Genomic DNA, 24,800 nt, shown 5'->3' with positions numbered 1-24,800 from the left:
GGGAATGGACCAAGTCCCCCTCCCAAAATAAAAATCAACCAGATTTTCCCAGAAACCCACTGGAGGCCCCCGTGGGGAAGTGATGAGCAGTGATGTGGTCAGTGTGGTGTCGGCAGGTCACAGCCCTGTGGGGAGAGTGCGGGGGCGGAAGCCGGCTGCCCATGGGACAGATTGAGACGGGAGGGGGGTGGGACGGGGGCTGAGATGGGGGCAGGACTGCAGGAAACTCCTCCTGTGAGGCTGGGCTGCTCCACACCCTTCCTTCTCCCCCCATCCCACCCCTCGGACAACACAACCCCGGCTGGTGTGGGTGGTCCTGTTTCCCAGCTCGAAAGGCAAGGAGAACTTTGCGGCAGGAGCCCAAGGCAGAAAGACCTGGTGACCCAACAGCCAGGGAGCCCGTCCCACCCCAGTACGACACACTGCTGGCCCATCCCAGCAACAGACTCAGGGGAGAAAGGGTGGGGTGCTCTGGGGAAGGGGGGGGGGGCGTCCTACCCCAGCACCGACACCCTGCCCCACTACATCAATCCCAATGTAGTTTGCCAAGCCCAATATTCAGCAGTGGGGAGGATGAGATCCCCGCCTGTTCCTCAATGAGACCACAGAGAAAAGCCTTTGAGCAGAACAAATCCCCAACACAAGCCCACTCTCCCAAGAGAGTCACAGTAATGCAACATTCTGGCAACCATCTCGTTAACTTTACAAAAAAAACTGTTCATGTAAATATATTTATATTTATACATATTTGGCCATATTTACAAGGCATGCTCCCTCGTCACCTGCACTCGTGTGTTCCCGCTTTCAGCTGCCTCCCAACAAAGCACACAAGGCATCTCTGAGCCACGACTCTTCTGGTGACCCACCAGCCACACCTCACAGGCAGGTGATGGGGAGCTGGGTGAAAGGATCAGACACCCTCCTGCCCAAGAGCACAGCTGCCCCCAACCCCCACCTGCTCCTTGACTGACGGGCAGGCACCACGTCCACGTGAAGTCTACAGGGTGAACAAGTCGCCGCGCGCGTGGCTCCCTCACATCTGCCCGTGACGTGGGGAACGGCTGGGGAGTGGGGAAAGACAGCAGGCAGACCCGCAAAGCACCGATCTGCTCCGCTGGGCTTTGCCTGGTGCCAGTCGCTGGCTGTTGGGTCCAGAAAGCTTCTGACTGACATTCACTTAAGGAATGGCTCATTTCTTCGTCTTGTGTAAGCAATTATTGGTTTTGAGAACAGTGAGCAGCCCCAAAGGACAGTGACCAACAAATGGACAAGGCCGGCGTACACACACGCGTGTAGAGAGCAGCACGGACTCATCGATCGATGGACTGACTTCATGGAATGATGTCCAGGGGAGCTCTGCTGCTCCAGATCCAAGGGGGACGGGGGGGGGGGGGCCCACCTTTAATGCTTCCTCTTCAGGCCCCCGTTGGCACGCCCTGGGTACTTTGGAAGGCACGGCTCCTCGGGCAGAGGGTCGTGGGAGAAGACCGAATCCTCTCCAGAAGAGCAGGTGGAGCTCCTAGTGTCAGGGAAGCTGGGGGAATACTGATCCACAGACACCGACAGGTCAAGGTATTCCTGCAACAGACAAAATAAGCCGTGAACAAGATTTCCAAACAAGTGCCCCTGAGCAGCCAGGAACTGAAAATCTCCGTCGGGAAGTCTGGGGCGCGGGGTTTTGTGAAGTGGCTTGGCTGTCAACAGCAACCTCCGAACATTTCCTAACCACCACCAGCTCTCTGTAAAAGGCTTTCTATTTCCTCATTTCACAGCTGCATAGTTAATCCACTCAGATTCCTCTCTGAAACTCTCTGTCTGAGGTGGAAGGAAACAAACCTCCCTTAATTCCCTTTTCCCAAAACCAAATATTAGTTCAAGAAACTGGGAAATGGAAACCTTTCTTCACTCCAGTGTCAGGGCCGGTGTCGGTGGGTGGTGTACAGAAGGGATGTGTCCCCTGAGCTCTCCCAGGCTTTGGATAATCCCGCAGGCTTGTTGCCTTCGGGACATTTCCCTTCGAACGTCAGCCCAGTGTGTCCCAGACCAAGGTGGCACCACTGCCGACCAGCATTGCAGCATTGTGCCAAGGCGCTGGGGTTCGGAGGAATTAGGTCCTCATCCCATCACGGCAGTAGCTGCCGAACATCTAAGCAGGTCAGCTGGAGTGGAGGAGGAAAACGTTCCTCATCAATTAGTACGCAAGAGAACCGACAACCGTGTGAAGCGTACCAGTGCAGAGACCGGGATCTCCACACTTCCCGTGGTACCCACTGACTGCCTGCCTTCACAAAGGGGGTGGCCCATTCAGGAGAGGGATTGGTCATTGGGGAGATAGGCAACCCAAGCTCTTTGCTGTCCTGTTGTTGGACTGGTGATCAGGAGCCCAAGCAGTCCAGGGAAGGGAGGAAGGTTATCCACGTCCAAGCATAGCTGGGTATTAAAGCCCAGTGTCAGGTGCAGGCTCAGGGGTCCAGTAGAGTCACACGTTTCTGGAAGAGCATCTCTCTCCTCCTTCCCCGATCTGTGGTCTCACCTGATTTGACGTCATGGCCAGAATCCGGTCCAGGTCTTCGACCAGTTGCTTGAAGGTGGGGCGCTGGGAGGGCATGACGTGCCAGCAGTCTCTCATCGTCATGTAGCTGGGCAGGAAGAGAGGGAGGAAGCTGGGTTAACAGTGACCCATGAAGGAACGGCCCACCCATCCAGGGGTGCAGTGCTCCCCAAGCTCGAGCTCAGAGCACAAGGCACTTCATTTAACTAGTGACGGCTGGAATGTTTTATCCCTGAAAGGGCATCGGAGGCCTTAATGTTAAACTGGTGGATGGACATTCTCGGGGTATCTGGGTGTGTGAGGGAAACAATCTCATGAGGGGCTGCATGTGAGGCAATTGCCCTAGAGAGGGGCTGCACATTGGAATTGGTTTATTATTGTCACATGTACTGAGATGCAGTGAAAAGCTTTTGTTTGTGTGCCATTCAGACAAATCATGTCATACACAGGTAGACTGAGGCAGTAAAATGAGAAAAAGAATACAGAATATAGTGTTACAGTTACAGAGAAAGTGCAGTGCAGGTAGACAATAAGGTGCAAGGGCCACAGCGAGGTAGATTGGGAGATCGAGAGTTCATTTCCAGCATATGAGAGGTCTGTTCAAGAGTCTTCTAACAGCGGGATTGAAGCTGAATTGAGTCTGGTGGTTCGTGTTATCAATCTTTGGTACCTTCTGCCCGATGAGAAAGGGGAGGAGAGAATGACTGTGTGAGGGAACCACTCTCAGGAGGGACTGCTTGTGAGCAGACCCCCCCTTTCAGGACTATAATGGATCTCCAGGGGACTGTGCGAGACCCCTCCTCAGTGACCAGTGCCATGGACAGCTCGGGCCCTGCTCTCTGCCCTGGTCTCTTTACTCACAGCTCCTGGGTGCAGTTTGAGGGCTTGTCCATCCGATGCCCCTCCTTCAGCAGTTTGAAGAGCTCTTCCACGGGAATGCCGGGGTATGGTGACCCTCCCAGCGTGAAGATCTCCCACAGCAGCACCCCAAAAGACCAGCTGGCAAGCAGGAAGAGTTAGGTTAGCGGGCAGACACGCATCGAGCAGTTACTCCCCTGGCTCCCGGCCCACAGGCGATTCCCCACACAGGTCTCGCTGGGCCCCCAGAGAGGGGACGTTGAGGAACTCCGACAGTGAGGGAACTCTGCGTGTTTGGGGAGCGGGGGGCGGGGAGAAAACAACTGAGAAGCACTGCTGGTATTTGGGTGACCGCTCCCCCACATGGGCCTGTCACTCTCTCACCTCCTGCTATCTGCCAATCCTCAACAGCTCCTACCCCTTGGAAGCTGAGATGGAACAGCAGTCCCCAACACATCCCTTCGCTGATCGCCACAGTGGGCACCGCTCAGGGTACAGATCCATCACCACCCGTGGCTCCTTAAACCCTGATCAGAGGGTTGGACATGTGCCAGCTTCCATACATCAACAAAACTCTATGGCCCAAATGGCTCCCTTCTATGGTGAAATAAGTAGAGGAATGGGATCGATAGGAGTGCAGTGCAAGCTATCAGAGACCGGATGGGCCAAATGGCCCCCTGCTAGGCCTGTGCCTGGAACAACCCCATCAGTTCCCATTCCCCCGACTTCCCTGTAACCTATTCTGTCACATGCTCAGCAGCTTCCTCAATTCTCCCCCCCACCCACCTACACACAGGGGACAACTTACAGCGGCCAATTAGCGTCTTTGGGAACGTGGGAGGAAACCGGAGCTCCCGGGGGAAACCCACGGGGTCACAGGGATAATGTGCAAACGCCACACAGACAGCACCGGAGGTCAGGATTGAACCCAGGTCTCTGGAGCTGTGAAACAGCAATATTACTAGCTGTACCACTGCGCTGCCCTCTCTTGCTGTCCCTCTTTATGACAGCCACCTTAAACTCTCCTTCTCTTTGGAGGAAGTCTTGGCACCTGCACTTTAGTCAGACACGAGCCTGTGACTGAACACACTGCCCTCCAGAGCGTCGCTGGAGGACGCCCTGTGTACCATCACCTGCCGGCGGGTCAGACATCGATACTTACACATCACTCTGGTGAGTGTAGATCCGATCGAACAAAGCCTCTGGGGCCATCCACTTCACAGGGAGACGGCCCTGGAAAACAAAGGCAGCACGTGACGGTCAGATGTGAGACTGAAAGTTACCTCTGAGTGAACATACACAGAAGGAACACACGTCAGCGCCCAGAGCAATAGAAACATAACACAGCATGTTGGAAACAGTTAGCAGATCAGACAGCGTCTGCAGAGAAACGGTCAGCAGGTCAGACAGCGTCTGCAGAGAAACGGTCAGCAGGTCAGACAGCGTCTGCAGAGAAACGGTCAGCAGGTCAGACAGCGTCTGCAGAGAAACGGTCAGCAGGTCAGACAGCGTCTGCAGAGAAACGGTCAGCAGGTCAGACAGCGTCTGCAGAGAAACGGTTACCGTTTCAAAACATAAAACTGTGGGAAGCTGGAGCAGGAGGAGGCCAGTGTCCCACGAACTGGTTCTGTCAATCGATAAGACCGTGTCTGATCTGAGCTTGGCGTCAGCTCCACTTTCCCTCCTTTTCCCCCCACAACCACTGGCCCCAAAATCCCTCTGCCTCAGAGTGGTCAATGACTCCACCTCACCTCATGGTGGAGGATTCCACAGATCGGGAGAAGATTCTCCTCTTCGCTACCTTAAGTGGGTGACCTCTTATCCTGAAACTACACCCCCTGGTCCTAGATTCCTCCATGAGGGAGATCCTCCCGGCATCCACCCTGCCAAGCCCCCTCAGAATCTTATTTGATTCAATAAGCTCATCCTTCATTCTTATAAACTCCAATTAGTATCAGCCCAAGATGTGCAACTTTCTGTCATGACACAAGCCCTTCATCCCAGGAATCTATCTAATGAACCTTCTTTGAACTACCTCCAATGCAAGTAAACCTCTCCTTAAGCAGTGCTCCAGATTTGGACTGGGAGAGACAGGAGCTGAGAGGGCGATGGGGCAGGGGGAGATTACAGAGGGAGGGGACATAAAGAGGGGGAACTGTTCCAGCAGCTGCTTTGGTAACATTCGTAAGTACCCCCATCTTCTCAAGGGCAGGTAGGGGTGGGCAATTATTGCTGGCCTTGCCAGCGGCTCTACACAATTAAAAGTGAACAAGAAGAAGATATAACTGCAAGTTGTTGCAGTGGTTGTGAACGAGACTGATGGGACCTGCTAGCAGACATTAACCGGCTCGTGCACTGCTCCCTCCCCGTGTGCAAGCACGACACTCACATTTGTCGTCTTCTTGTAGTAATCGATGTGATGGATGTCTCGTGCCAACCCAAAGTCAGCAATCTTCATCACGTTTTCTTCCGTCACCAGCACATTTCGAGCTGCTAAATCCCGGTGAATGCACTGCAGAGAGGAAAATCCTGTCACCCATGGCAACCGCGGAGTTGATGACCCAGCGATGGTTTCACTTCCACCTCACAATGGAAGCAGAAGGCCATTCGTCCCTCAGCCTGTTCCCAATCAGCAAGAGCATGGCTGAATCTTCCACCCAACAATCCACCTTCCTGTGCATCCTCCATACCCCCTGCACACATATCGACAGCTGCTAAAATGCCATTCAACGTTTGGGGGACATCATTTTTCACTGCACTGAATGGCTTATCATTCTCTGTACGAAGGAATACTTTACTCCCAAAGTTGCATAATGCATTTTGCCTTGTCTTCTGTTTTTATGAAATTCTGTTAAATGGAATGTTTTCCAGGAACACATCCCTTTCTTTGAAGAATGGCTGCTTTCCAAATCTATCAATCTCACCCTCGAGCAAGAGAATTCCAGAGATTCACAACCTTCTGGGAGAAGAAACTCCTCTTCATTTAAATAGACAACACTTTGAAACTTAATCTGATTCTTGACTCTCCAGCCTCTAACCCAAGAAACCCTAAGAATTTTTCATGTTTCAACCTAAAATCCAGACACTCTTTCCAGTCAGTCTCTCCACTGCATTCCCTCAAGGCAAGTAAATCCTTTCCTAAGTATGGAGTCCAAAACAGTACACAGTACTCCAGATGTGGTCACACCAATGCTCCACATAAATCACTCTTTCACTAAACTTCTTTTGCAATAAAGAATAACATACACTAATTGGTGACGGTATCCAGTGTTGACTCTGTCTGAATCCCAACATCTCTCAGTCATTCATCATGTACAAAATATTCTGCTGTTTTCTTTTTCTTACCAAAGCAGATAATGGCACTTTTCTCTCAACTGTAAGGTATGAGGATGGGTTAATGGGTCAGACAGCAGCTATACAACACCCCTTGAATTTCCTGGACACCGAGTGCCCAGCACAGCATGCTGACATGAGGGAGACCTTGTTGAGCGACTGGGCGAAGACTTGGTAAATGGAGTTTAATGTGGGAAAGTGCAAGGTCATGCACTTTGGTAAGAGGAATCAAAAGATGGATTATTATCTAAATGGAGAGAGACCAAATGAGTGAAATTCAGAGGGACCTAGGTGTTCTAGAGCATAAATCACAAAACGTTAACAGGCGGGTCCAACAAGTCAGTTAAGAAGGTAAACAGCACGTCGGCCTTTATTGCAAAGGGGTTGGAAGTTAAGAACGGGGAGGTTGTGTTACAGTTGTTCAAGGTGTTGGTGAGACCACACCTGGAGTACTGTGTACAGTTCTGGTCCCCTTACCTGAAAAAGGATACAGTAACATCGGAGGCAGTCCGAAGGAGATTCCACAGGCTAATTCCTGGGATGAGAGGGATGTCCTATCAACAGAGGCTAGACAGTTGGGTCTGTATTTCTTGAAGTTTAGAAGAATGAGGGGTGACCTTATTCAAATATACAAGATCCTAAGGGAGTTTGACAGGGTAGATGTTGAGATGTTTTCACTGGTGGGAGAGCTGTGAACAAGGGGACATAGTTACAAAATAAGGGGCTGGTAATTTAAAACTGGGGAGTGTAGAAATTTCTCCTCTCAGAGGGAGGTGACTCTCTGGAATTCTCTGCCTCCCCAGGGTGGGGGAGGCCGGATCATTGGATATACTTAAGGTGGGAGATAGATAAATATTTGAAAGATCGAGGAATTGAGGGTGATGGGGAACTGGCACAGAAGAGGAGTTGAAGCTGGCATGGATCAGCCATGGTCATAGTGAATGGCAGGACAGGCTTTAAGGGTCTGGTGGCCTTCTCCTGCTCCGATTTTCTTGTGTTCTAGTGTACAGAATTAACAGCAAACCCCACCATGGTCAACCTGAGCCCAAGGACTCCGAGCACTTTGAAACCTGAGCTGCCCACTACCCTGTCCTGGCCCTGGCCCTCAGCACCTGCCACTCAACGCAACACTACACAGCCCCCATGCATGCATGCAATAAATATACTACACAGTGTTATACACAGATGCACCATTATATGCAGTCCCTCCTCATATAAAAAACAGCCCAGAGCCAGGGCATGTCAATTAAACCGAAGCAAGGAGGAATTTCTTCTCTTTGAGGGTTGTGGGCCTTTAGATTATAATGTGGAAAGAAGTGACCTGATTCACTTTGGTAAGAAAAATATATTAATAGAATACTTTTCAGGTGATGAGGGATTGGCAGATGTACATATAATAGTATATTTTTAATGCACTGCATTGATCACACACACACACACACACACACACACACACACACACACACACACACACACACACACAGAGTAGCAAATTTATTAAAGAGCCAGCCCTGCCTGGACCTAGCCCAAGAACATACAAGCCAGCCTGAGACGTGTCATCATGTCCCATCTGGTTTGAGTTGGGAAGCTGGGCTCCAGTGCCTCGTGCCCATCACCCTGGTATACATGTCAGATCAGCATCTGTGAGGTTTAAAGGCCCAATCAAACCACGGTTGGGTCAAACAGCAGCAAAACTGGTGCTAAATTTACAGAACAAACTCCTACCTTTTTTGAGGCCAGGTACTCCATACCCCTGGATACCTGGTAAGCACAGGAGACCAGGTCCTTGAAGGACAGCTGTTCAACGGGTACATGGGTGGGGTTGTAACAGTACTCCATACCAGGTGGGCGCCGGGCACGCAGGTATTCACGCAGGTTGCCCTTGGAGGCAAACTCAACAATGACGTAGAGTGGGCCTGCAGAGAAATATCAGGGTCAAACAAACACACCAATTAGGAGCAGGAGTAGGCCACTGGTCTGCTTTGTCAGTAAGTAAGATTGGGGTTGCTCTGTCTGTAACCTCAGCTCTGTATTTCCACCCACTCCCAGTAACCCCTTGCTCAAGAATCTTACCTCACTCTGCCTTAAAAGTACTTAAAAACTCTACTTCTACCACTCTTTGCAAAAAAAGTTCCAAAGTTTCATGGCCCTCAATCTTTTTTTTTGCCTCATCTCAGTCTTAAATGTTGTTTAACAATCTGTTGTTTCCAAAGTGATCCAAGTTCTAGGCCACGAGAGAAAACATCGTGCCCACATCCTGTGTCCACATCCCTCAGGATCATATGTTTCAGTCAGTCTCTCCCATTCTTCTAAATTCCAGTTTCCTATTCTTTCCTTTCCTATATTTTCCAAAGGAGAGCCTACTCATTCCAGCTACCGATCTGGGAAACCTTCCTTGAACGTTCAACACATTAACATCTTTTGCTAAATAGAGACACCAATACTGCTCACATTTCTCCAGCTGTGGTCTCAACAATCCTCTATACAACAGGAGCATAACCCCATTACTGTTATATTGAGCTCTCCTTGCAATAACTTTGTTAGCTTTCCTAGATGTGCTCCATTAGTGAGGCTTTATGAAATTGTGTAATCTCATTAAGCATAATTGATGTTAATTTAAGCTTATGTTAACTCATGTTGGTACTGTGTTGCTGCTGCTGCAAAAAAGCTGACTTTCATGGCATTTATACCCTGTGTATGTTTGCCTATGACAATAAACTTGAACTTGGGACACTGATGTCTAGGTGATTGCACACACAAGATCCCACAAACAGCTGGCTGATAATGACCAGGTAATCTGTTTTAGCTGAGGGAATATTGGCCAAGACTTTAAGGAGAACTCCCTGGGTCACTTGCTACGGTGTGATAGAACCTTTCCTGGCACTTGACACACCTCACACAAAACACTGGAGGAACTCAGCAGGTCAGGCAGCTTCTATGGAGGGAAATAAACAGTCGACGTTTCGGCTCGAGACCCTTCATCAGGACTGGAAAGGAAGAGGGCAGAATCTATTCTTTCCTTTCCATCCTTTCCTGACACACCTGACTGGGCCCCAATTCACATCTCACCTGAGGAACACCATCTCCAAAAGTGCAGCCTGATCTTTGTGCTCAGCTCTCTGGGGTGGGACCTGAACCCAGAACCTACTGACTCAAGAGGCAAGAGGGCAAGCCACTGAGCTCAGATTCCCTCTATCCCAAAAATTCCCCCTCATGTGCCTCGATATGTTTACCCATCATTGCCCCCCTCACCTGCTGAGGCCCTGGTCTCACCTCTCCCTGCCCCTCCTCATTAGGTTGACAACTCTCCAGTTCTCAGTGTCCCTCCAGTTCTGGCCCCTAACCCCCGACATCCTGCTGCTTTATCACTGCAGCCAAGGCCTCAGGTCCCGGGAGCCCAAGCTCGAATTCCCTCCCTAAACCTCTGTCGCTTCCTGCTCCGAGATGCACCTCAGAAGCCCAACCCTTGACCACACTAAAGCTCACCCAAACTAATGTAATATGTGGTTCAGTAATATCCAGCTATGTCTGATAATGCTCCTGCAAAGTGGTTTGTGATGTTTTATTTCATTAAAGGTCTGACATAAATAATCCCGAATTGCCCTTGAGAAGCTGGTGGTGAGCCACATTCTTGAACTGTCCAGTCTGTGTGGTGAAGGTACTCCCACAGTACTGTAGGGAGGCAGTTCCAGGACTTAGACCCAGTGACAGGAAAGGTCCGGCAATATATCTCCAGAGACAAGGATGGACTTTGACTTGGAGGGGAACCTACAGGTGGTGGTGGTACCCTTACACCTGCTGCCCCTGACCTTCTGGGCGGTAGAGGCGGCGGGTTAGAGAGGTGCTGTCACTGTAGCCTGGGTGACTAATTGCAGTGCGCTCAGTGGACGGTGCACACTGCAGCCACTGTGTGCCTGTGGTGGTGGGTGAGTGAAGGATGTAAGATGCCATCTGTGTGAAAGTGCCAGTGCCCTGGAACAACCTCGCTGTGCCCCATGGTTGAACGGTCTCCAGTGAAAGGCTGACACAATGGGAGAAAATAAGATGAGAGGGCCTTGAGGAACCATCAGCACCTTCAGTGGGGGAGGAAAAAGAGCTTTTAAGAACATTTAGAACCTTAACTAATAAATTATGGGATTGTTACTATGAGCAGCACAAGACCACGAACCGTACAGGGACGGTTTAGCTGGGGTAGAGATGGCGTGGTTGTTGCCTTGGATGGGGGCAGTCTGAGAGGGATCCGGCCTGGATTGAGGAAGCCCACCGAACCAGCTCCTCCCTACCCCTCAAGTGGTACACACCATCCTGAGTGCAGGCCCCCAGCAGGTTAATGATGTTCTTGTGTTTCCCGATCATCTTCATCATCTCCATCTCTGAGATGAGGTCTGACAGATCCTTCTCTGTGGCGTCGGCTGTAGAGAGAGAGAGAGAGAGAGAGAGAGGGAGAAAGGGTGAGCCTGCGGCTTCCCTGGTCAGCCAGCAGTTCCTGGCAAATGTCTCGAGGGGCAGACGGACTGATGCCCACTCAACCCCAGCTCCCAGACTTGACACAAGGTAAACTCAGCAGTAACAGGGAGCACGGTGGAGAATCCAGCAACATTCCTACCACTTCTCAACGCACATCCCACACCGAAGGACCACCCATCATTTCCAACTTTCCCTTTGCTTCTTGTTAAAAATATTTTGGTTTATGGGATATGGACATTACTGGCCGAGCTGGCATTTACTGTCCACCCCTAAATGCCCAGAGGGGTGGAAGGTAAAGGCCACCCCTCTGGGCATTTAGGGGTGGACGGTAAATGCTGGCTTTTACCCTCTGGCAAACAGTAGAAGCCTCTCAGTTCAGAGGCACAATGGTGGGTCTGGAGTCACATACAGGCCAGTCAGGGTTAGGTTTTTAACGACAATCTGGCAGTTTCATGGGCACTGTTACAGAGTGGCAGCCAGTGCCCTCTGCAAGAGTGAACATGCCCAGGATGAGCTGGCACTCACCTTTCAACATTTTGACGGCCACAGTGACCGGCTTGCTGGGCTTCTCCTTGTCGATGCCAACGGTTTCTCCCATCACCACCTGCCCAAAGCAGCCTTCGCCGAGTGGTTTCCCCAAGGTCAGCCTAGGGTCGATGCAAGAATACACAGGGGATGAAGTGCCTGCTGAATAAGTGATGCCACATTTACCCAGCCACCCCTCACCATGGCAACGGGGGAGGCCAAATGCACCAATGCAGCTGAGATTGGGGGAATTACAGAGAAGCAGCTGGTCACAGCTGGCACCTGTACTACGCCACGAACTCAAGGGAACAGCATGGCTCCACCTCACTCAGATCCTGAGCGCTGATTGAGAAACAGAGGACCATTGACGTCCAAGAGACCTTTCACCAAAACTGCACACAATGTGAAATGAAGATAAAAGGCCCTCATACTTCAGTCTCCCAGCTCTCTCCAGATGTTCTACACAGCAGCGTAATCCGAATATATTTTTGCTATACGACTGAACAAGTTTCTCCTAATGTGCAACTTACATTCACACGCACCTGGCCCCCTCTCCCTCTGGGTGAAAGATGTCTGCTTTTCCCAGGGAGGCAGTGACCCCATTACACCATCTCCAGCCAAACACAGATGATTAGAGCAAAGGAAAACAGGGGAAGGCAGTTCGGTTCCTCAAGCCTGCCCTGCCATTCACTATGATCATGGCTGATCTGCCCCAGTTTCCCATAGCCAAGAATTCCCTGATCTTTGAAAAATGTACCTACCTCCTCTTCAAATACCCTCACCGATCCAGCCTCCACAACCCTCTGGGTTAGAGGGTGGGGAATCTCTGGAGTTCTCTGCGACAAGAATTTCCTGTGCACCTCAGTTTTGACTGACTGCCCCTTACCTTGTAATGATCTCCCCTTGCTAAGACTCTCCCAGCTACCCAGTCATAAACCCACCCCCCCACCCCCTGGATAATAACACATTCCAATAACATCACCCCTCATTCTCCTAAGCTTCAGGGAATACAGATCCAACTTCTTTAACCGTCTGCGGATAGAACAACCTTCTCATCCCAGGTATTAGCTGTCAATCTCTTTTGGACCAGCTCCACTGCCAGTGTTGTCCTTTCTTAAATAACGGGACAAAACTGCACACAGAACTCCAGGTGTGGCTTCACCAGTACCCTGTACAATTGTAACACAATCACCCTATTCTTAACCCCCAACCCATTCGCAATAAAGGTCAACATGCCATTTGCCTTCTTAACTACTTCTTGGAGCTGCCTGCTAACTTTTTGTGTTATACCCTGTACAATTGCAACAACAATACTTCCCTATTTCTAAACTTAAACCCTCTTGCAAGTAAAGGTGAACATGCCATTTGCCTTCGTAACCACTTGCTGCATTGGCCTGCTAACTTATTTGCACAAGAACACCTAGATCCTCTGTACTTCACTTGTTTGCAACTGCTCTCCATTTATATAATAGTCTGCCTTTTGATTCCTCTTACCGAAATGCCTGACCTCAGACTTTCCTACATTAAAATCTATTTGCCAAGTTTTCACCCACTCAACTCAATCTATTTATATCCTGTTGCGGAGTCCAAATATCCTCATTGCAACACGCCCTCCCACAGGGTTTCGTGTCATTGGCAAACTTGGATATGTTACACTCTGCCCTCTCCTCCACATCATTAATATAAATAGTAAATAACTGAGGGCCAGGAACTGATCCACTAATTACATCTTTCCAGTCTGAAAAAGACATTTATACTGACTCTCTGCCCTCTATGCAATAACCAATCTTCAACTGCCAACACAGATCCCCCCAGCACCATGTGCTCGTATCTGCATCAGCTTTTTATGAGGCACCTTGTCAAACCTGTTTTGGAAATCCAAATACAATCACTTCAGCAGGATTTACCTTTTATAAAACTGCATCGATTTGAATGCATGAAGCTTTTCCAAATGACCAGCTATTTCTTCCTTGATAACTGACTCCAGCATCTACCCAACAACAGACCTACAGTTACCCACTTTTTGTCTCCTTCCCTGCTTGAAAAGGGTCACATTTGCAGTTTTCTCGATCTGTCATTACCCCCGGGACTTGGTCAACTCTGAAAACCTTGAACCAATGGCTCTACTATCCACACAGCCACTTCCTTTAGCACCCTTGGGTGCTGACCATCCCTTTAGTTATTCCAATACCTCGTTCCTTGTCACAAGGGCTGCTGGCAACAGTGGTGGAGGCGGATACGATAGGGTCTTTTAAGAGACTTTTGGATAGGTACATGGAGCTTAGAAAAATAGAGGGCTATGGGTAAGCCTAGTAATTTCTAAGGTAGGGACATGTTTGGCACAGCTTTGTGGACAGGAGGGCCTGAATTGTGCTGTAGGTTTTCTATGTTTCTAAGTTCTTCCATGCTATTTGAAACCAGCCTATCTGTTATCTTTGAGGTACTGGCAGTGTCCACCACTGATACTAAGTATTGATTTGACATATCTGCCATTTTCTTTTATTAATTCTCACCATCCAGGGATCCCACACTTGCCCTTGCTACCCACTTTCTTTTTATATCTCTGTAGAAGCTCTTGCTGCTGTTTTGATATTACTTGTCAGTTTTCTTTCATGATCAATTTCCTCCCTACTTGTCAGCTCTTTAGTCACGCTGCTGGTTCCTGAACAATTCCCAGTCCTCTGGTCTATCACCAATTTTTTCCACGCTGTAAGCTCGCTGTAATATTTTCCTTGACCTCCTTTGTTAACCATGAATGGTTATTTTACTCCTGAAACCCCTCTTTCTAATTCAGATGTTTCTGCTGAGTGTTAGGAACGAGCTGCTTAAATATCTGCCACTGCTTCAACCTTGAGCAGCTGCTGTGAAGCAGGGAGGATGCACTAACATACCATTCGAGAAGCTTATGCTGTGGTGTGCAGAGGAGGAGGCAGCCACAGAGAACGATGCACAAAATATCACAAAGTTCAGACCGCTGTTTGAGCTGAATTTTATCAGTTGAATTTTGGTGTGTGACAAGTAAACAGCAGCAGGTTTTCAGAAGTATTTGTTTGAATATATCCAGGCAAGTGAATCAGGCAGTGAATGTTCAGAGGCAGTTGCATGGTTTAACTAAGGAGCTGGCTGGCCCTGAGCCATATTCAACGGAAGAAAATGGGGTTAGTGCGTTCATTAAATGCCAGCTCAGTCTGTGAGTCCTGTCTGGGGGTCAATACATTCAGCACAACACCCCCCGCTACCTTCTGCATTTAACATCCCCCTGATACGTCCCGCATTTAACACTCTCCCAATATGTCCCGCATTTAACACTCTCCCAACAGTGCTGTTGGGTTGGGAGCTCCAAGAGTTACATCGTGGTATTCTGGAAACCATTTCAATCCCCAGGTTCATGGATCTGTGCTGTTTGAATTCCTCTCAGCCAGTCCACGGTCAACCATTCAGTCCTCAGTCCCTGCCCCTTCCTTTTCCTCCCTCTGCACAGGTTGGAAACTGATTCACACGGAGAGTCTTTTCATCAAGCCAAGTCCCCAAGCTGAGACCACACCCTGCCACCCAGCACGAGTGTGGCAATGAGAGAGCTCGAGAGAACTAGAATCTGTTGGGAAGTTGATAGTACTGTCACGAGAATAAAATGGAATTATTGTAGCATTAGAATTATTGTTAGATAGATCTTAGAGCAGGATAAAATGTTGGCATAACATTGTGAGCTGAAGGGCCTGTACTGTGCTGTAATGTTCTATGTTCATTACACTACAGGAGTGAGGGGTGACCTTACAGAGGAGTACAAAATCACGAGGGGCATAGATACGACGAACACACACAGTTTTTTTCCCAGGGAACTAAAAACTAGAGGGCATAAGTTTAGGGCAAGTGGTGAAAGATTTAAAAGGGACCCGAGGGGCAACTTTTTCCACTCAGAGGGTGGTGAGTATATGGAATGAGCTGCTAGAGAAAGTGGTTGAGCTGGGTACAATAACAACATTCAAAAGACAGTTGATAAGTACATAGATACGAGGGGTGTGGGATATGGGCCAAATGCAGGCAAACGGGACTAGCTTAGTGGGCACCGTGGTTAGCATGAATGCATTGGGCCGAAGGGCCTGTTTGCAAGCTGTAAGGTTCTCTTTCATTGCCTAGGGAAGACTATCCCAAGCAGGAACATCAGGCTAAGTGACATGTACAAGCCATGCCTGTCTGAGGCAGATCCTGCGCATACACAGATCTAATCAGTGAAAACTTTGAAAACATACACACATAGAACATTACAACACAGTACAGGCCCTTCGGCCCACTATGTTGTGCTGACATTTTATCCTGCTCTAAGATCTATCTAACACTTCCACATAGCCCTCCATTTCTCTATCATTCATGTGGCTATCTAAGAGTCTCTTAAATTTCCCTACTGTATCTGCCCTCACAACCTCTGCTGGCAGTGCGTTCCATGCACCCACCACTCTGTAAAAAAAACTTACTCCTGACATCCCCCTTATATCTTCCTCCAATCACCTTAAAATTACGTCGCCTCGTGTTAACCATTGTTGCCCTGGGAAAATGTCTCTGGCTGTCCACTCGATCTATGCCTCTTATCACCTTGTACACCTCTATCAAGTCACTTCTCATGCTCCTTCTCTCCAAAGAGAAAAGCCCTAGCTCACTCAACCTATCCTCATAAGACATGCTCTCCAATCCAGGCTGCATCCTGGTAAATCTCCTCTGCACCCACTCTAAAGCTTCCACATCCTTCCTATAATGAGGCGACCAGAACTGAACACAATACTCCAAGTGTGGTCTAACCAGAGTTCTATAGAGCTGCAACATCACCTTGCGGCTCTTGAACTCAATCCCCCGACTAATGAAAGCCAGCACACAATATGCCTTCTTAACAACCCTACCGACCTGCACGGCAACCTTGAGGGATCTATGGACGTGGATCCCAAGATCCCTCTGTTCCTCCACACTGCTAAGAGTCCAGCCATTAACCTTGTATTCTGCCTTCAAATTCGATCTCCCGAAGTGTATCACTTCACACTTTTAAGGATCTCTCTTGGAAGCACTTGGCTCACTTCACTGACCGACCGACCAGCCTCGACACTGACCAGCCTCGCTGGGTGCTGGCCGACGGACTGAACGGCTGTGGCACTCACTTGTCCCGTGGGAACTCCCAGCGCGGGTCTTCAGGCAGCTCGTACTCCGAGACCCCGGCCAACATCGGAGTACCGCTGGAGGAGTGGCGGGTGGTCCGCACCAACAGGACCCCGGAGTGCATGGAGGAGCTGGAATCCACGGACACCTGTGGTGGGACAGGTGAGAAGGCACGGCGGTTAGCGTCTGCAGCGATGACCTCAGACTCCAGACAGTGCCCAGGTGGGAGGTGCTCAGTACATTGGCCTCTACCCCACTCCCCCTCTCAATGTTCAAAAGCAGACAGTGGGAAACAGCCTTGGGCCAGGAGAGTCATCCCTCGGACAGCTGTGAGGAGGATCCCAAGGCTCTGCAACCACCCCCTTCACTTATCCAGAATTCACTGCATCACACCAAGGTACCAGGTCCAGAGGTCACTGCTTCTGCCAACTATCCACTTACGTACATCATTGGATCTTCCCAGAGTTTGTGGAGGATCAGAGGCTTCCTGCTGAGCTTATTCAGGCGATTCCATGTTGGGTGTGTGCAACATGAATTAGTGCATATACATGTTTTCAGTCTATATTGTGCTTGGTTATTGCATACATGTGTGCGCGTGTGTGCATGCTGGCATTTGACATATGCCTGTAAATGAGTGTGGATATGCATGGGAGTGAGCATGTGTACATATGAGCATCATGCGTGTGTGTGTACATGTTGAGTGAGTAGCCTGCCGTGGAATAGGTTAGCCAGATCTGTGTGCTGGGCCCGTGACCCAGTCCTGCAATGTCCCGACTTGATTCCCTGTTCCCTACACGTGCAGACAGTCCTCCTCCTGGAGCGTTAACGTTACAGCCAGGATCTTCACCTTCTGCCGTGGTTTTGGGAGTCCCCTTCCCTCCTCCAGATCCCTGCTCAATCTGGATCGCTTCCCCAGTGCTCCGATTCCAGATGCTGCGTTGCAGTGGTCAGTGTTCACACCGCCGCACGTCACCCAGTGGGAACGTTGAACCGGGAAGGGCGCAGTGCCACGGGAACAGTGGGCAACCCCACTCCCCTGGCTGGCTGCAACGGGAGGAAAGGTGAGGTTCTGAAGTGGCGCGATGGGAGTGGTGAGAAGGGAACACCGCATGTGCTCCTGTCGGCAACTACAGCGAGCCAGCGACCATACCTTGACCGGACCTCAGCTCCACTGCTCACTGAGTGCCCCTGGACTGGCTGATGGATCTGCTGGACGCAGACAGAGCAAGGAACAGTCCCCGTGCTATCCTCCAGGCTGGTGTGAACTCCTGGATGATCTCTCCCTCCCTAGTTATGCCCCCCCTGACCCCCACAGCGACCCCCTGCTGGAAAAGTGGCATCCAGTCTCCATGGAGACCACGTGGTGGTCATGCCGAGCCATAGGGCATCAGCAGCTGGGAGATGTGCGAAGACTTTGACAGGGATGGTGGACAATGATGGAAGTGGGGATGGTCACAGACCGAGGGAGCAGCCATTTGGGACTGAGATGGGGAGAGGTCCACTCACCTCCTCGTGCAGTCTCGCAGTGGATGCTCAGTGGAGACGGTGAAGAGGCAGTGAGGGGACCTGGGCCAGAGCAGAGTGGCCCCGAGCCCTGACCACTGCCTTTACACTGAGGCGAGGCTCTGAGAAACCCGTGGAACTCCTCCCGCTAAGTGAGGAGCAGCAGGGCCGAGGGGGGAGAAGCCTCGGGCCGAGCTCGGCTGAAGGACGCCACCACGGGATCCTCCTTGCTTCTTGACTGCAAGAGAATTTGAGGGAAACAGAGAGCTGATTGGAAACAGAGCTGATTGCTATGGTCCCAACCATAGACCATAGCATTAACACAAGACAATCTCACGGGCTTGTTAGACAGCGCAGTGTGACCAAGGAGCCTGTCTCCAACTGGATGTCACCTGAGGGAAAGCTGTTTGTGAACAGGGGCAGATGGACAGGGGATGGAGGAGGCTCATAAAGACCAGCATGGGCTAGTTGGGCTGAATGGCCTGGTTCTTCACTGTAGATCAAATTTGACATCTCAAGTGGGACCTGTGTGTCACTGTTGGTGGGAGAGCAGTCCCTCACGGTTTGGGCTCAGTCCAGTGTGGTGCCGTACAGCCCTGGGTCAGCTCTGCACCAGAATGGGGCAACCAAGCACTGAGGACCCGCTCCCTCACCCGAGGGTGGAATGAGGGCATATGGTGGGATTGAGCAGGTTAGTCCTGATCGGGATCAATAGGGACGGTGGTTTCCTGGAGACACTGTTGCTCCATGCAACCTCTCCATGGTGTGCTGCATTCACCAGTAACAGAGGGTGCTGACTGGACACCTTAACCCTGGAGCAGCTGCTCTGTGGGGAGTACCCCTCGGGGGAGCCACTGCCTGGGGACCCACTGCTGACCACTACACACACCCCGTATCGCTCCCCCAACCCAAGCCCCTCCCCAGTCCTGTCTCTCATTGTCCTCTTGTAATGCTATGGGCCAAATGCAGAGAAATGGGACTTGCTCTAGCAGACATCTTGGTCGGCATGGATGAGTTGGGCTGAAGGGCCTGTTTCCCTGCTGTATAACTCTGACTAACAAGCAGCAAGGCTTGGTAAGCTATTTGACTATGGAAGGCACTATGGCCGAGTCCATCCCACTGCCATCAGCAGCAGGACTCACTGGCCGGCGGAGGAGGAGGAGGGAACCCTGAACGTTACCCCACCCCGGACCCTCCTCCAGCCCAGCGGTGCTGCAGCCAATCAGTAGAGCCAGTAGACTGCACAGCGGGCCACAGAGTGGGTCCGGGGCAGCCCCTGGGTCCTGAGGGGCCTGCTCAGTGCTGGGAACGGCCAGCCCAGCTCCTTGGGCGACCCTAGCTGTGGGGGTGGGCCCCGGGCACTTGCTTAGCTCCCCATCTCCGTTCGGAAAGGGGACGGGGTGAGGACAAGCCGGGCGTGCCACCCACTGGAACCAAGGCAGATGCCGAACCGGCGGGACCCTCATCCCACCAGGCCGCAGCAGGTCAGCCAGAAAGCACTAGGCCCCAAGCTGGGTGGGCTGGGAAAGCGGTGGGGGGGGCTTAAAGTTTTCTGGGACTCTTTATTTACTTTCTGTTACCTGTCTGCGCAGGGGGATGCTCTTGGCCAGTTTGTGCACGGCCAGCTGGCTGTTGAAGTCAGGCTTCTTGGCTGTGCTCTTCATGCGGATGACAATGGCCGTCACCACCATGCAGGACGTTAGGAAGGCCCCCGTGCAGTAGATGATGATCTCCAGGTAAACCGGTGACGACAAGGTGGATGGCTTGTCCTCCATTACTGCGAGCAGGTGGAAGAAGAGTCCATTTAGCGAAGAGAGACACAGAGAGACACACGCACAGAGAGAACACAACCGCGACCGCAAGGTTTTAATGCAGAAGAGCAACGGTCACATGGCAGACCAGCATGCGCCAAATGCAAGCTTGCGGGACTGAAGGGGAGCTTGCTGCAATGGACAATCAGCCCACTAATGCTGTTCACCTCTCCCCCCCACCCCCTCCCTGGCCCCTTACACATGCAAGACATCGTGTGCCGTTTCATCCACTGATGGGGCTCGTTGACGGACTGTCTGAGTGGGGTGGGCGATGCTCAGGAGGGGCCTTGACCCGACTCCAGCGGATCCTCAACTGCCCGCTGTCTTTCCACTCACATTATTCCCGGCCCCTCTGCCCGGCTTTCACCTACCGAAAGCACGTAACGGGAACTGTCCACTGGCTCAAGGCTCTCACTTCAGGGGCAATTAAGGATGGGTAATTAATGCTGGCCCCACTTCCCACGATTAAATGAAGGTCAGTAATTGAAAGCTCTGGTTGGCAGTGGGCAGTAACCAGCTTTGGTCTTTCTGCTCTTGTGGACGTTAAGGGAATCAAGGGAATTGGTGCAGCAAGGTAGAGCTGTGGTGGTAATGAAGAACAGCACAGGCCCAAGGAACTGGGTTTCTTATGGTCTTCCCTTGTGCCTCGGTGGGAATGTGAAGCACTACCATGTCCATCTGCCTGAAGCCAGCACATTCCTGAAGGAAGGAAGAACAGGGAGACGAAGGCCGATTGCTCCCTGATCTAACCCAGGCTCCCTGCACCAACCCTTCCTTTAGTCGACTGGGGAATATGGGCGCCAGCATCTACAGTCTGCCCTTGATGGCCCCAGAACTGAGAGGCTTGCTGGGCCACGTTGTTGGGCAGCAGGGGGTCACGTACAGGCCGGAGCGAGGAAGAATGGGAGGGATCCGTGGTGGGGTTCCCGGGCTGTAAGGTGCCAACAGTGAGCTGGCCTGAGGGTGAGGAAGGACATGTCCACTGGCCAGTGGCAGGCACCTAGGGGAGGGACTAAAGCTCATGACGAAACCTCCAGCGACTGTCCAACCCCGCAAAGCACACCTGTACAGAGGCGTTGTTCCTTTGCCTTCCCGAGGAGCATGCCTCAGGCACGTCTCCACTCTGCCGGACAGGTTAAGTGAGCAGCTGGGGTTTGTTACATTCTGAGGAAGGTTGGAGCAAGGAAATTCCCCACCCCTGCCTATACCGAGGTACAGCCTCTCTGGCCCCAGGTGTTGCCCCATTCCCTGCAATGCTGTCTCGGCTCCTCTCTCCACAGATGCTGCCCGACCCACTGACTTTTTCCAGCAGTCTCCTTCAGTTCAGGTTCCAGCAGCCGGTGTTCCACACCTCACAGTTCCTGCCTTCCCTCGCCCTCATTTTATCGCCTCCTCAAGGCTGGGACGAAGCAGCCTTGAGCACCCACTTCAAGTGCCATCCGCTCCCTCACTCTCTTTGTCCCTCTCCACCACCTCCCTTCTCTTTCCAACTTACAACATGCTTGATTTCTAACTTCTCCTCGTACTGATGAAGTCGTCAACCTGAAACATTAACTTTGGTTGTCTCTCCACAGACGCTGCTGGACCTGCTGAGTATTTCCACCACTATCTTTAGTTCACCATTTTGTTCTGCCTTGCACCTTATTGTCTACCTGCACTGCACTTCCTCTGTAGCTGTGACACTCTAATCTGTACTGTTATTGTTTTTACCTGTACTACCTCAATGCACTCTGTACTAACTCAATGTAACTGCACTGTGTAATGAATTGATCTATACAAACGATATGCAAGACAAGTTTTTCACTGTACCTTGGTACAAGTGACAATAATAAACCAATACCACCACCCCTTTGGCTGTTTACCCCCTCCTGTTTTCTCCTCTAACAGCCTTCTCTTTTCCCTGCCTGTGTCCTTGCTCCAACTCCCCCAGTTCTACCGCCCCCCCGCCCCACCCTGTCCCTGCTCTCAGCAGTTGGCAGTAAACACACCGTATAGTTGCATCGGTGAGTTCCCCTTTGCCACCACAGTTCCTTCTGTTGAAATCAATGGACCAAAGGACAATGCTACAGTACAGTGCGTTTAACATCAGGGACCAGTGGTCAGTCTCCAGGGGGTCTGGTTCTGGTCCTCTGCAGTGACACCTTCCAACGTTGCTGGGGATTAACAGTGCTGTCCTTTCAACAGCACTATCCCAGGAGCCTGGTCACCACTCTGCCCCTCCGCCTCGGGGGGCGGAACCGAGCCCTAAGTTACTGCTGCCGGTGGCTTTGACTGACAGCAGATCCTGCAGCTGGCAAAACACATCTGGGCTCCAGCCAAGAGCTGGGAAACAGAGGACATGGGGGTAGGTGTGGGGGAGAGGAGGGGGTGACATTAATGGTGAGAGAAGAATGCACTGTCTCCCAGGAGCATCAAAACCTCGAGCAACGCCTTGCACGCATCGCCTCTCCACTTAATGGACTCTACCCAGCAGCCGCGTTCTCTTCAAGGGGTCCAGGGTGCAAGGGCTGCATTTTTACTTCTTAAATAAATAATATTAATTCAGCTGCGAGAACAAACAGGAGACTGTACCTGAAGGCAGGAGTCCAACCCCGTTAATCGACCTTTGCAGTGAGAGACTCCTGTTCTACATTTTTAATGTTGCCCTCAATAAAGAAGCACACTGAATATTCAAAATACAACACGGTGCACAATGCAAGCGCCCGCCCTCAAATGCCCCGCCCCCACCCTCCCCTCAAGCCTCGCCACAGGTTACAACGGACAAACCTGGAACATATGAACTGAAGCGAACCCTGTAGGTTAAAGCCCCCCTCCCCCTCAGAGAGGTTCACGTTCGGCAAGTGTAACAGACGCTGCTGATAATCGGGGAAGATTAACCCATGCTGGGTCCTGCATGGCAGCTTCCCCCCTGCTGCCAATTATCAGCCCTTGCCAACGTGCCATTGATAGTCACTTCCACAGAGGAGTGAAGTGGTATCAATCAGGCATGCCCAGGAATTGGGTATGCTTTGCAGGAAGCAAGTCAGTTTGCACAGAGATCATGCAAAATAAAACCACAACAAACTAAAGAAAATGCATTTGTTTCTTTTTTTTTCCAACAAAAACCACACACACTTCAAGGCAAGCTAACTGACACGGTTTTGATACCTTGGTCCAAGAGTCAAGCGGCTGTGGACATTGAGCCACTTTCCCCACGGGCCAAGTTACCCACGCCGGCTCTGGTGAGTACTGAGTTAGCCAGCCTTGAAGTTCACACACTGCTTCTTGAAGCGAGGAGCTGCTCACATTCATGAGGTGTGAAGGCAGTAAATGTAGTCAGATTGGTCCCTGTGAAAGCTTCCATAGGTTTATATCTCAGGAGTAGGCTGACAACAAAGAGCTAAGACTTCTGAGTGAAGTTGATGGGGCTTGTGGAAGTTCTCTCTGTCAAAGCAGGAGTCTACCACGAGAAGTCAAGACTTCTGTGACACTACTGAAAATTTTCAACTGCTTGGGCATTTTATACTTTCCCAGCTCCGATGCCCAAACTCCCACAACTTAAGTTGAGCCAAGCCTAGCAAGTCCTAGCGAGTTATGAACTCATGGCCAGCTTCATTTCCTCAGTCTCCATTTACTAACTCCTAGGTCTGAGCCACGTAAAGCCCGGCCTAACTTTCAATGCTAGTTCAGTCCAACACGTTGCTGGTAGAACTTGAACCTTCACTGTGGTCTCCAGCAGTTATGGGGCAAAGAAATGAACCTTACGGCTGCCTGTGACACGACTTCAACAAGAAGCCAGAAGCAAAAAACCAAACTGCTGGAGGAACTCTGCAGGTCAGGCGACATCTGTGGAGGGAAATGGACAGTCGATATTTCAGTCTGAGACTCTTCTTCCATTTTCCCTCCACAGATGCTGCTTGACCCGCTGAGTTCTTCGAGCAGTCTGTTTTTCTGCTCCGGATCCCAGCATCTCCAGTCTCTTGTATCTCCAAGAAGGCAAAGGTCCAACGGGCTGAATGGACTTCCCCTTTTGATTCTAAGGCAAGGCTTAATTAACGTTTTGCAGATAAATTCACTCCACATTTATTGACCAATACGTAAAGACATGGATGGAATTTCTCCGATCTATGAGCATCAAACATCCAATGGATGCTTAGACCATCCAACAGATCCCTGGACCTTGGGCTTTAGTTGATGGTGTAGAAGACAATGGGAAGAGAGCTCTGGTGAATAAAGGGTTACTCTCTCTCTCTATGGGTAAACAGCTCGAGCCACCTGCTCGTGTAAGGAGTTGTTGAGCTGCAAGACCACAAGAACAGGGTTGTTTGAGATTAACTATGAAAGGTGTGTCAACCTGTCTGGCTGCACACAGCAGCTTCGGCTTGACCAATGGTAGCGTGAGCTGGTCAAACATATCCACTGCACCCTGTCCCCCACTTCACATTCGGTAAGTAATGGTGACCACCACAAATTAAAGGGAGAATTGTGAGCAAAGCAAACACTGTGTGTCTGGGGATCTCTGCTCTGCCTATACATTTGTAGTATAATCCTTGGGCAAATCTGCTATTAACACATGCAGCTTTCACTGGAGCGTAGCTCACTTAGGAAATGGCCACGGACTGAAGTGAACC

At 50.8% G+C, this 24,800-nt stretch overlaps 1 protein-coding gene across 7 annotated transcripts in view; it reads right to left on the bottom strand.

The window, feature by feature from the left end:
- The window catches only part of LOC127584418 (fibroblast growth factor receptor 1-like), a 164,974-nt gene that overhangs the window by 4,495 nt on the left and 135,679 nt on the right, over positions 1–24,800 (bottom strand). For 4 of the 7 annotated variants that reach the window (XM_052041214.1, XM_052041211.1, XM_052041216.1 and 1 more), the window contains 10 exons: positions 19,954–20,156; positions 16,879–17,024; positions 11,735–11,856; positions 11,044–11,154; positions 8,468–8,658; positions 5,799–5,921; positions 4,572–4,642; positions 3,413–3,550; positions 2,534–2,639; positions 1,400–1,578 (listed from right to left, as the gene is read on the bottom strand). In XM_052041214.1, coding sequence (XP_051897174.1) covers positions 1,402–1,578; positions 2,534–2,639; positions 3,413–3,550; positions 4,572–4,642; positions 5,799–5,921; positions 8,468–8,658; positions 11,044–11,154; positions 11,735–11,856; positions 16,879–17,024; positions 19,954–20,156 — 1,388 coding nt within the window. In that variant the 3' untranslated portion in view covers positions 1,400–1,401. Of the gene's footprint in view, positions 1–459; positions 1,579–2,533; positions 2,640–3,412; positions 3,551–4,571; positions 4,643–5,798; positions 5,922–8,467; positions 8,659–11,043; positions 11,155–11,734; positions 11,857–16,878; positions 17,025–19,953; positions 20,157–24,800 lie in introns of those variants that run through there. The other 3 variants (XM_052041215.1, XM_052041212.1, XM_052041217.1) reach the window with 3 other exon arrangements.

Source organism: Pristis pectinata, chromosome 29, assembly GCF_009764475.1.
Source record: "Pristis pectinata isolate sPriPec2 chromosome 29, sPriPec2.1.pri, whole genome shotgun sequence".
Taxonomy (NCBI): domain Eukaryota; kingdom Metazoa; phylum Chordata; class Chondrichthyes; order Rhinopristiformes; family Pristidae; genus Pristis; species Pristis pectinata.
Note: the sequence above shows the minus strand (reverse complement) of the source record. Positions and strands in the feature narration are given on the sequence as shown.